The following is a 12,865-nucleotide window of genomic DNA, read 5'->3' as shown; positions in this document are numbered from 1 at the left end:
ATTGCCTAAACAAAATGATTTTCTCCCACCCCTTCATGAGAAATATTATTTAGAAAAAATAATATGATAAAATGATTCATTAAAAAATGAATATACCAATATTGACTCAACATGTCAATATTTTTCATGGTGGCTGGTTATTTATGCAAAGGACACAACTTGTTAAGTAGTTAAGAGATTTAATAATAGAAATGTTGAATGCGACTTTATTAGAAAATCGTTTCATAACAATGATATAAGAGTGGTGGGAATGGTGTGTTTTCACATGTTATAGCAATAGCCGAAAGCCGTTCATATATAAAATAGTTGACTGAGTAATATTCCGTCCAAGTATTACTAAATAGCCAAACAGTGATATTAATTAAATTTGCATAATCGAAACTATAGTCGGAATGTTACTGCATCGAATTTGTATTGGTACCATGCACGGGTGGTTTTGTACACCTATTTTACTTATATATATTTGCCAATCTGTACCTACTTAATTTTTTTGTTCAAAATATTTTAACAAGTTATAATTTTGAGATGTATTTTATGAAAATTATAATTTATTATAATTCTCTCTGAGAAAAACAAGCAAGTATATATTAACAATCATAGATGATAATATACATTTATTTAGTTTTCAATTAAAACATTTAATAAGTTATATTTCAGGCGTATTTTAAGGAGAGTGTTGTTATAATTTGTGAAAATGCTTCGTTTAAAAATCAAGTGTATGGCCTCTTGCAAAATATAAAAACTCTTTTAACCTGTTGGAGATCCTGTGATTTGAAGTTGTAAAATTTAAATGCATTTGAAATGATTACGTCTCACTAGGTTGTTTGATGAAAAACTTGACTGTGATAACGATACTAATTCAATTGGGTAATGAGCTTATATTTTACCATTTTCTATTAACATTTGCTTCATTTTTGAGACCCCGTTGGGTGTTTTTCAACTATCTAGAAAATCATATCTTGCCATATGTGTAAGATTCACAACCAATAATGAGAATTAAAATATAATAATATAGGTAATGGATCCTTATGAAACGATTTTATCGATCTTTGATAACAGTTCAACCTTAAAACATTTATATTAGCAGTTTGTTAAAGAAAAACCACTTTGTTCAGTGATTTCTTTCTCCGAACGGAAATGCTAATACAAGTAATTCACGCTTTTATTTAATGGTCACATAATTAGCGATTTTAAATTATCAATATAAAAAAAATTTAATTAAAAAATGATTCTTTTAGTAATAATTATTTCTTAAAAATAATTTACCATGATTCTTGAAGGAGAATAATATTAACAAGAATATTAGGTCGCCAAATAATAAAGTAAAATAAGGTATCTTATTTAAAAGTAAGTATCGATTCTAATTAATTAGATAACAATTTAAAAAATTGAAATGAAGTGATATCAATTAAAGAAGACTAAAATGTTGAACAATACAAAAATAATGTAAGATTTGATAGAACTACATGTTAAAGTGATTTACTTTAACTGTGTTAATAAAATGCAACATAAACTTCAATATACATTTATTAACTTCAATTAAGTAGTATAGAGCCATCAAAAGTCTTTTTCAAGATAGTTCAATATTAATCAAGTAAAATCAAACATTTAATCTCTTAACATACTCAAGTTTATAAGAAATTCTTAAACCTTTGAATGACATATAAATCATATTTATCTATTCTTAAGTGTCATTCAACTTATAATATTATATTTATAGGCATGTATTTTACTCATTTTCTTAAATTTATAAAAATCTATATAATTACTTATGACTGTAGCATAGCTTGACTTAAGTTTCAGTCTCACATCCAAGTTTTTTATTTTTTTTTCAGACAACTGAAAAAAATAACTAAAATGCAAAGTAAAATATGAATATAATCATACAAGAATTTAAACTTAATAGTATAAAAATAGGAATTGAAAAAACTAAAAATCTTTTAAAAAAATCCTTAAAAATATATATAACTTGTGGGGGAGTTATCAATGATAATATCTGCTGAACCCTAAGCCTTCAAATCCCTTCGGGATATCAAATGAAACCTTGGTTATATAGTACATTTTAATTAATTTTACAACTAACTTTATCAAATGATTTTAATTTAAATAGCTAGTCATAAAATCTAAACTTTCAACTATAAATTATACATTTTTAGTATTTTTTTAAAAATAATTAAAAAATTTCAATTAATCTTAACAAATAAAGACTTTATGTAATTATGTCATTATTTACATTCGAATTTCTTCTGTTCATACGTTTCTTTTTCTCAACTTGACGTGGTTTAAAGTCGTCAACTTGGTGTTAGTCTTCAATCTAATAATTTATGTATCTTTTTGGATGGTATTTTTTTCTTTACATAGTCAAGTCATCTTGATAGCTAAAAATAAGAGGTAATGTTCACTACTTACCCAATATCATAATATTGGATATAATTTTTCGTCATATGCGTGCGGATGTGATATAGTAAACCACTCGATAAGGAAACGTTGAAAGTGAAACGAGTGGTTGGTGGCTTGGTGTAATTAAAAGATATTACAATTAATATTTCAAAATTAATTCGTTATTTAATTTTAATAATTTTTTTAGTATATGTAATTAAATTAAATATTCTTATAAAATATATATACATCATTCAATATTCATCTAATGACTCAGTTAAATTATATTTTATATTCATAAAAATAAAGCATGCATATTTTATGCCTTGTTGTATATCACTAAAAGCATTTTAATGTATACGAAAAGATGAGAAGCAATATGTCAAATTTAGAAACACATCACATCACGCGAGTTTCAATTAAAAACCTAAGAAAAAGAAAGTGATTGTTTTGTCTCTCATATATGGCCATGACTGAGCCAAATCTTACTGCTTTAGAGACAATGAAGTGTGTGGTAATGCTGCTGTCCATTCCTTAACGAAATCTTTAAATTCGGATTTTTTTTAATTTACGGGAAAATTAGACCTATATTTCTTTTTTTTTAAGTATATTTTAGTTCTTTTAAGTAAATTTTTTAATTTTTATTTAAACATACAAAAATTTGGTTTGAGTGATGATTTAAATTAAGTTAAATAAATATAGAATGATAATAGTGATTCTTACGCCCAAGTAATTATTAAAATTATTAAGAAAAAAAAAATAAAAAATATCATATTTAAGACATTTTTACTCGTTTAAGTGAGACACTTTAAGTAAAATTTGCTTAAATAAATTATAAATTTTTTAAGTAAAAATTAGATAAATTATTCACTTAAACGACTCTTAAATAGTTAAAATGAATTTAATTTCATTTAAGCAAATTATGTGCGTTTAAGTAAATTTTAGTTAAGTTAAACAAAAATTATAGAAATTGAAAAAAGACAGCAAAAATTGGTACTCTAGTATAAAATATAAGTAAATACAATAAAATAAAATAAAAGGGATATTTATACCATAAATATAGCCTCTTGATCAATATGGTCCCGTCATCATCAACTTGTGGTTGTTCTTCTCTTCGTTCACGTCCTATATATTATTAATAATATATTATTTAAAAATTAATAAAATTATATATAATTAACATAAAATATAATCTAATAATTTTAACTAACATTTCATTATTTTTTTAGAAAAATAAGTCAGTATTTGTTATTAATATTAAATGAATGACTAAACATTCATTTTGATTCTTGAGATAGTAAATATAAACCATTTTAATTCCTAACTTTCATTTTTACTAGACATTTTAGTTATCAAACTTAAACATCATTAATAAATAATAATAGAATAATACTGTAACATATATAATTAATTATGTAATAGAAATAATGTTATATATATAAATATTATAATATACATTTTTATTTATTTTTAATCCTTCCAACGGTTACATGCCAAACAATTTTATTCTTAAAACTATTACCACAAACATTTTATTTCATATTTCTTAAAACTTTTTATTTATTTATATTTCCTTCTTTTCTTAAAAATTAAATTGAATAGTTTTAGCTAATATCTCACAGTTTAGTAAAAAAATTAAGTCAAGATTTGCAACTGATATTAACGGAATATATTTATCTTACATATTGTATTATAATATTTTTGTATAGATCTTAAAAATAATAGGATGATGACCGACAAACAAACCCTGTTCATTTCACCTCTCTCCCTTGGGCTACGCCTATAAATACATGCAACCCTTATAGCTTCTATGACAAGCCAATAACAACGTTCTGGTGACCAAACCAAACCCTGAATTAGTGGATTTTTCATTCCTAAAATGGGTGTAGAAGACGGTGAATTCAGTGTGAGTGTGACGAAGGAGGAGGTGGTGGCAGCAGCGTTGCCAATGCAAGAACACTGGCTGCCACTATCAAACCTTGATCTCATTCTTCCCCCAGTCGATGTCGGTGTCTTCTTTTGCTACAAGAAACCTTTGCCAATGTCCAACACAAACCTCATCAACGTAGTGGGATCTCTCAAAAATTCCTTGGCACAGGCTCTAGTTTCCTATTACCCTTTTGCTGGCGAAGTGTTGTCCAACTCCATTGGTGAGCCTGAGCTTCTTTGCAATAACCGTGGGGTAGATTTTGTTGAAGCTGTGGCTGATGTTGAGCTACAGTTCCTCAATTTATATAACCCAGATGACACCATTGAAGGAAAGTTTGTTCCAAGGAAGAAGCATGGAGTGCTTGCTGTTCAGGTGCTATAAAATAAATATTTTGTTTTAATACGTATATAATACAAATTTATGCATAATAATTTTTTATTAAAAGTTACAAAATATCATAAAATTTAATGTACTAATATTATTAAATATCAGTTTTCTTAAATATTTATTATTTATTAGTTTTTTATTGCGTCAATAAAAATAATAATAAACAATTTTATAAACACGTGATACTAACTACAAGTGATACAATTATAATTTTTTCGATATACTTCAACACAATATTTCATATACACTTGTGACTCTTGACGGGAGAATCCAAGCTATTCAGGAAGAACCGCAGCAATTCCCCAATCCTAACCAGCAAGAATTTCATACTACAATAAAAGGTTTTCTAAAAAAATTCAAAATAAGATTTTGCATTAGCTATATTATAAATTTGAATTTTTTTCCTTAAATATAAAAATATCTCTGATTATATTGTGTTTCTCTTTGTGGCATGAAACTTTGCTATTATTTAACAATTATTTTTATGTTTTTTCAAAGATGTTAAATCATTGCTTGTTTTCAAAATTTTCTCTTAAGTTAAATTTTTTCTATTTTAATTTTTACATTTAGATTTCAAGATTTCAAATATTAGTTTTAATTCTTTTAAAATTTTATATTAAAACTTTAGTTTTCATCTTATATATTAACTAATTATTCTCCAAAAAAAATTTAGTTGTTTTAAATTTACTATTTTTCTTCAGATGTAAATAGTTTATATCATTCTATTTAAATTAAAAGTAGAGATATTTGTTAGTGATATTAATATTTGGCTGGATTAATAATACAGTTAACATGACTGCAAAGAAAAAAGAAGCAACTATTCTGTATAAAGTATCTTTTTAGAGATAATATGTATTTTTAATGTAAATTAGTACATAATTTTACCTATGTTAAGTACGTATGGTTGTATGCTTGGCCAAAACTTTTCACATACAAACTAATATTTGGAAAACAAAATTGTCCATTTAAGTACATACTGTCTTTGTTTTCGTTTTTTTTTTCGACTTACCAAGGGGGTGGTATTGTAATGTCAATAAAATTTTAGCCTTTAAAATTGTGTCAATTACTTTAACCTCTAATTTTAAAAATGCATAATTACATAAAAAAAGAATATGTAAAGTTACATTTGAACATAATGCTAAAAGAATATATATAATAGTATCATTTTTTGAATTGTCAACATTTATTAATTTTATGACAGTTGAACTAACTATACAGTACACACGACATATATATATATATAAGATTTGAGTGACTAGTCAATGGTAATCAACACAACCGGTGGTTTAATTAACGAAGTTGAATTGATGTGCACTTTTGCAGGCAACTTGGTTGAAATGCGGTGGGTTAGTAGTGGCATGTATTTTTGACCATCGAATTGCCGATGCACACTCTGCAAACATGTTCCTTGTATCATGGGCCGAAATAGCCCGGCCCAACAAGCCCACAATCTCATCCCAACCTTGTTTCCGACGCTCCCTTCTCATTCCACGACGCCCACCGTGCATCCACCCTTCACTGCATGACATGTACGTACCCATCTCCCACCTCAGTCCTCCATCCGAACCCGACCCACTCATAAGCCGCATATACTACGTCTCAAGTGAACAACTCAACCGCATGCAATCACTGGCTAGTTCAAACGGTGTGAAACGCACGAAATTTGAGTCTTTCTCTGCGTTTTTGTGGAAGATGGTGGCTGGTGCTGCTTTCAGTGTTAACGGTAAGAAAAGTGTTGTTGCGAAGATGGGTGTTGTGGTTGATGGAAGAAAGAGACTTAGCAATGGTGACAAGAACAAAGAAGCAATAATGGATTCGTATTTTGGCAACGTGCTTTCGGTTCCCTATGGTGGGAAAGTGGCAAATGAGCTTGCGGAAAAGCCACTGACTTGGGTGGCTGAACAAGTTCATGAGTTTTTGGAAACGGCAGTAACGGAAGAGCATTTTTTGGGGCTCATTGATTGTGTTGAAGAACATCGTCCTGTTCCTATGTTGTCTAGGATATACTGTGGTAGCACTAAGGAAGAGGGACCGGCTTTTGTTGTTTCTTCTGGTCAAAGGTTTCCGGAGTCAAAGGTTGACTTTGGGTGGGGGAAGCCTGTGTTTGCGTCCTACCATTTTCCTTGGGGTGGTGATGCTGGCTATGTTATGCCAATGCCAAGTCCTACTAGGAATGGTGATTGGTTGGTCTATATGCACCTCCTCAAGGGTCACTTGGACTTCATGGAGTCTCATGCTCCCAATTTTTTTAGGCCTTTCTCTTGGGATTACTTGAGGATCAATGAATGTTGACTTTACATGTTTATTTATCTTGCTTCTTCGTGGGTTGGTTAATTATGCAAGTTCTTGATGTGTGTTGTGATTAATTTTAGTGAAATCAACGTTGGATCTCACGTTATTACGAAATTAATCCTATACAATTTTTCAACCATTGTTGGATGATATTGGATGTTACATTGTCAAAACAAAATGATTGTCTCGCGCTCCAGCAAATATATATATATATACAAATTATTATAATGAAAAAAATAAAAATGAGCCGAGTATAAAAAAGTTTAAATAGAAAGAAACGTAAGAAATTTAAAATTATTATAAAAGCCTGTGAAATATACAAGCACGTGGACTTACTAATCCATTTAAAAATTTATTATTAGAAAATATATTTTGTTTAACAATTTAGATTTATGTTTTTTTTTCGATTCACGTTTAAATTTCTTGTAAATATTGCGCTTTCTTATTTTGTGATATGTGTGAATTGCAATGATCTTCATTTTATTTCAAAATAAAATGCCATCTTCTTCCTAAGGCATTTTGATATGTTAGTTTAATAAAAACCAGCATGTTAGAAGTTTTTCTCTATATGCCATTCCTAGCATCATTGATAGTTAGTTTTGATATTTATTGACTACTAACTTTAAAATTTTAGAAGATAGAGCAAAATTTTTTAGTAATGTTTCAATTATTTTTGTTTCATGAATTGAATGATAAAAGCAATGATAAAGTATTCAACAATTAACCATTGATGATATTTGCCAAGAACAATTAAAATCCTAAAGAGAGTCATATATTATTGTTCAGTACTCCTGTAAGGTTCATTTTTATTAGAATAAATTAAGTATCCATATATATATATATATATATATATATATATCTTAAGCAGAAAAATTAAAATTTTCAAATTAAAAAATATTCAGATACTAGTTTTAAATTTTGTTTCAAAATTCATTCAATCAAATCCTTAACTGTGTATTCTATTGATGTCAGCTAACCAGTAGATATGCACCATCCTTCGATTAGCCAATATTGCCAAAGTTGGTAGTTTGTGTCCACTGTGGAAACTTTAAAGTAACCAATTACTATCATTTGTGGCAGAATTGGGGGGTTGTTGAATAGGTTATTAATTCGTATAGTAATCATGAGGTGATTAAATATACAATAAAATCTTTAAGAGGTACCACAAATTGACTTGTTTACCGGCATAGAAAGAAAGCGACTGTATATTCCTAAATTTGACTACTACAAATCAACAAGTTGCATACGATGCATAATTAACAAAACAAAACCACTGTGTGCATGAACAACTATTAATTCAATACTGATTGATAAAAAGTAATCTATATAAAGAAGGGCCTCAAAGACACACTCTCTCCTTTCGTAATGAACTCATCAACTTGACTTGTTAATTAATTTCGTTTACTATGTTTGATTTATTAGGTAAGGCAGCTTAGTCTTTTGGAAAGTGCGTTTATAGATTTTTAACGATTTTCACATTGACCTACTTGATAAGTCAAGAAAAACAACAATTTTTTTGGTATTTATTACTTTGACAAATATATATGAACTTGATATAATTTATCTTTATTAGGTAAGTGGGAATCGAAGATATGCACTAATAAAAGTTGGTTGTTGGAGAGTGATGTACACATTATATTAATTACATTATTCTTTATCATTAGACAACACATATAATTAAAGAATAAGTTTATTTTTCATATTTTAAAAAACAATATATTTATACGTAAAAATATAGCAAAGTTGATAGTTAAAATCACTTTTATTGAACTTTCCGGTAGTAATATTTTGAGATATATACTGCGTGGCATGGTTTTAAAAATGAGTTCTTTTAATTACATTGAAACAGCCTAAATCTCGTTTTTATCATTTAGAGTTAGAGTTTGGTTGTTCTTTCTTCTTTGAGTATTCTATGTGTGTTTAATCGAGGATAAGTGTGTTTTCTAAACAATGACTCAGTTACAAAGTAAAATTGACAACATTTCCTATATCAATTATTTCTTAAAATGTAGACAAAAACAAAAAGGATTTTTTTTGGGTCTATAAACTAATTAAAAAGGATTAGAAACTTAAATGAAATCACAATATAAAATATTTTCATATCAAGAAAGCCCAGGCCCAAATCCCTAAGTCAAACAAATAAGAAGAAAGATATATACAGATATTCAAAACTTGACTAAAAAAGAAAAAGAAAAAAGAAAGAAACTCAATTCGATCGTCCAAAACAAAAGGAACAACTAAAATTGGATCCAAAATATAATTGACATTTATATATCAAGTCAAACTCTCGTGGCAATACATGTTTATAAAAATAAATGAATAAAAAATAATTTGCATAATTGCTAAGTAACAAAGATGGAAAAGGGTATATCCTCAACATTCAACAATTCGTGATTGGCCACTTGCTTCAAATTTTGAACATTTCTATTATCTTGGAGACATTTTTGGAAACAATACTTTGTTTTGTTTTCACGTCAATTTGTGTATATGTTTAAAAGCATATTAAAATTTATGTAGATGTGAATTTAATGCTAAACTTATAACTACTAAAATTAAAATTAAAATAAATATAAATTTATAATTATTCAAACATAAAACCAATATTGCCTCACAAATGAAAAAAGTTAAATGCAGGACTTACAGTACATTTCCATGCTTCCTTCTCACTTCTTGGTATTTCCAAATGGGGGAAGTGATGCTTTTCTACTACACTTCTCTTCATCAAACTTCCTTCTATTATAGGGAAAAACAGAAAAAAAAAATATATGTATAAAAATATGTAATATAAACTTAAAAATTAAAGTGTTAAAAAATCTAGATTTATTTTGTAAAACCACACAAGGCCCCTCGCTAATTTTGTTTAGGCGTAGACCTATCTTTGTAAAGCGTTTTAAGTTTGATTTTTAATTTTCATATGCATTTCATTTTATGTTTTGCATTTACATGTATTATAAAAACAAAACAAATTTATATATGAGATTTAATTTCATCATAAAAATGAAATAACAAAACAAACCTTCACTTCCATTCTACCTTCGTCAAAAATATTAGTCCCAACAAACAGATGAGGAATATTAGAAGTGATTTTTTTTCAATTAAAAGAATATAATTTTACTCTAATTTTTAATTAGTAAATATTTTTTATTAATCAATTTCTTAATCATTATATTTAAGACAATGGATGATAAAAGCAAAAGTATTTAAAATTGTTTATTGTTGGGTAGTAGTAGCAATTGGTAGTGACTTGTGAATGTTTAGCGTGTGGCTTCTCATGGATCTCGTAATTAATTGCCCACATACATTCATCATAGAATTGGTCCTTTGGGGATTCTAAAAGTGCATGAAAGCGTATCCCTTTGAAGCTTTGACAAGAAGGAAGAACAACACCTTTATTTGGAGACAATGTGACACCACACTTCAAAATCTTATGCTACGCTAAATTCCATGCCACATAAATGAAGAAAACGAAACCATCTCCAAGAACTAGATCTTTTGATTGTAGTTCTTTCATGAATTATTTAACCATGTATAGATATATTGACTTGGGAAGCATTTGACTACAAAACCAAAATAAGTAAAAGAGAAAAAAGAAGTGGAACTTTTCATGAAACTAATTAAATTAAAGAATGAGGAATTAATCGTATGGTAAATGAACGCGGTGGGAAAACAAATATATATTGTAAGCTTCTTAATTAGTTAAATTATTCTATAATTTCCTGAATTCTTTAGAAATATAAATAAATCCTTATATTTTAAAAGTTGTAATTAAATTTTTAAATTATATATATAATTAGATTCCAGATGACATTTTCATTAGGGTTTTGTTAAGTGGGGAGACTTAATTATAAGTTTTAAAAAATCAAGATTAAGTATAAATTGAATTATTTAATAAGTCATTGAATTATTTGAAAATTTATAATTACTTCCTAAACTTAGCATAATCTTGGCAGAAATGTGACTAGAAAACCAATAAAAATTATTTAAAAAATTTAAAAACCTAATTATGAAATTTTATATTATAAGGTAATATTTACATCTTTCCAAAATGTTCAAGAACCCACAAAGTAATTTAAACTTTCTAATAATCACCTTTTATTTCATACTTACATTCACAACGAAAACTACCTTTTACATAAAATATAAAACATAGAGCATATGTTTATACAAAATAGAATTATAATTTTTTAGCGTGTATATAAAATAATACACAATAAAAAAATTAAAGTAAAAAGCATCACAAAAATTAATATATTGATAATATTAAATATTATAATTCTTAATGATTTTTTTCTTATTATGGGTAAGCAGATATTAAAAATTATTGTTTTTACACAATGTCATGCATTGTAATGAAATGTTTAAGATCCATATGTAGACTACATAAGTCAGCATTTTATGTTTGGTTACATTAAACATGAAGGTTCTCAAACTCGTCATATTCCTCATAGAATATTTAATGCATCTGAATTGGCATAAGGATTGTGGTAGGAAAGGACAGCATTATGACCACACACTTCGTAGTCTCTAAGGTAGTAAGATTTGGCTCATTCTTGGCCATATATGAAAGAGAAACAATCACCAACGTTATTAGGTTATGAACTGGATCAAGTTGACATGAAGTGCACGTGATGTGATGTGTGTTTCATAATTTGACACATTGCTTCTCCATGTTTTCGTACAAAGGTGATGCTTCTCCCTCATCTTTCCATGGTAGAAACATGAGGTTGGAATATCTGTTAAGTCTTCGTGCCCCACGTTTTATGATGAAATAATAATAATTTTAATTTTGATAATTATGTTATTTTCAATTATTCGTTTTTCAAACCATTAAATACTTGTTAGTCAATTTTGTATTAACCGAGGAATATGAAAATGCACACTAGAAATGAGTATTTGCTTCTACCAAAATAGAGGTTCTTAATCTTAACCATTTTTGTTTTTCAGTTTATAAAATAAGCTAAACTTTGTTTCTATTTCAATGAACCATAGTTTCACATGCACATGTTGCTGTTATATATAGAGATTTAAGATGGAATCTCGTATGGTGATCAAATTAATCTCAAGTAAGATAAAATTTCTTTAAGCTCAGTATATATAGATTTAACCTCAAAATATAGGGAAATCAAATCTCACTAGAGTTAGCGAGTGTGCTAATAATAATAAAGAGATTGTAAAAAAATCATGTTATTACAAGATACAATGTTTTTTTTTCTATATAGTATATTTTAGATATGGAAATAAAAAATATTAAAATTTATGTTGAAGTACGTTAAAACTTATGAGAAGAAGTATTTTTTGACGTTATTTTATTTTTTAATTAATACTTTCGAAACACTTGTGTGCATTTGCCTTAAAATAATTAAAAATATGTTAACTTTAACGCTTTGAATTGAATAAAATGATTGACAATAATAATGTTTCATTAAAAACTTATGTATTCCATTTTTTTTAATTTTAATGTAATAAACATATTCCCATTTAATAAAAATTTATTACTTTTATATAATTTATCCTTTCAGCCCAAAGCTCAAATAATTATACCAACGACAATCACATCATTCGAACGTGTGATGAATACGCAGCAGAAAATTTGTGACTTCGAATCTGAACAGACGTACGATACACAAGTGATGCTTACCAAAACAACATAGAAAACACTGGCCTTTTTAATCCGTAATAAGGAAATTTTAAAAATTAATTATTAAAATAAGTAAATTTAATAATATTTAAATAATATTAAACAGTAAATAAATAAATACTACACACTAAAAATATAACATCTTATATTAGTGTGTGACTCACATGTTAGAAGGCACTACACACTTGTGTCACATTTTGATAATGTATTCTTTTTCATTTTGTTCAATCCATTAGAAA

The 12,865-nt window shown here is 27.3% G+C and overlaps 1 protein-coding gene across 1 annotated transcript; it reads left to right on the top strand.

Moving 5' to 3' along the window:
* The first annotated feature begins 4,258 nt into the window (after window positions 1–4,258).
* LOC113874546 (shikimate O-hydroxycinnamoyltransferase-like) lies at window positions 4,259–6,988 on the top strand. Its single transcript, XM_027512767.1, has 2 exons — window positions 4,259–4,681; window positions 6,020–6,988. Exons 1-2 carry the CDS (start codon window positions 4,259–4,261, stop codon window positions 6,986–6,988), a joined length of 1,392 nt encoding a protein of 463 aa, XP_027368568.1.
* The last annotated feature ends 5,877 nt before the right edge of the window (window positions 6,989–12,865 follow it).

The sequence above is a fragment of the Abrus precatorius genome, unplaced genomic scaffold (genome assembly GCF_003935025.1).
Source record: "Abrus precatorius isolate BTA unplaced genomic scaffold, Abrus_2018 Scaffold8, whole genome shotgun sequence".
NCBI classification, from domain to species: domain Eukaryota; kingdom Viridiplantae; phylum Streptophyta; class Magnoliopsida; order Fabales; family Fabaceae; genus Abrus; species Abrus precatorius.
The sequence above is the reverse complement of the archived record's forward strand: the minus strand, read 5'-3'. Positions and strand labels throughout refer to the sequence as shown.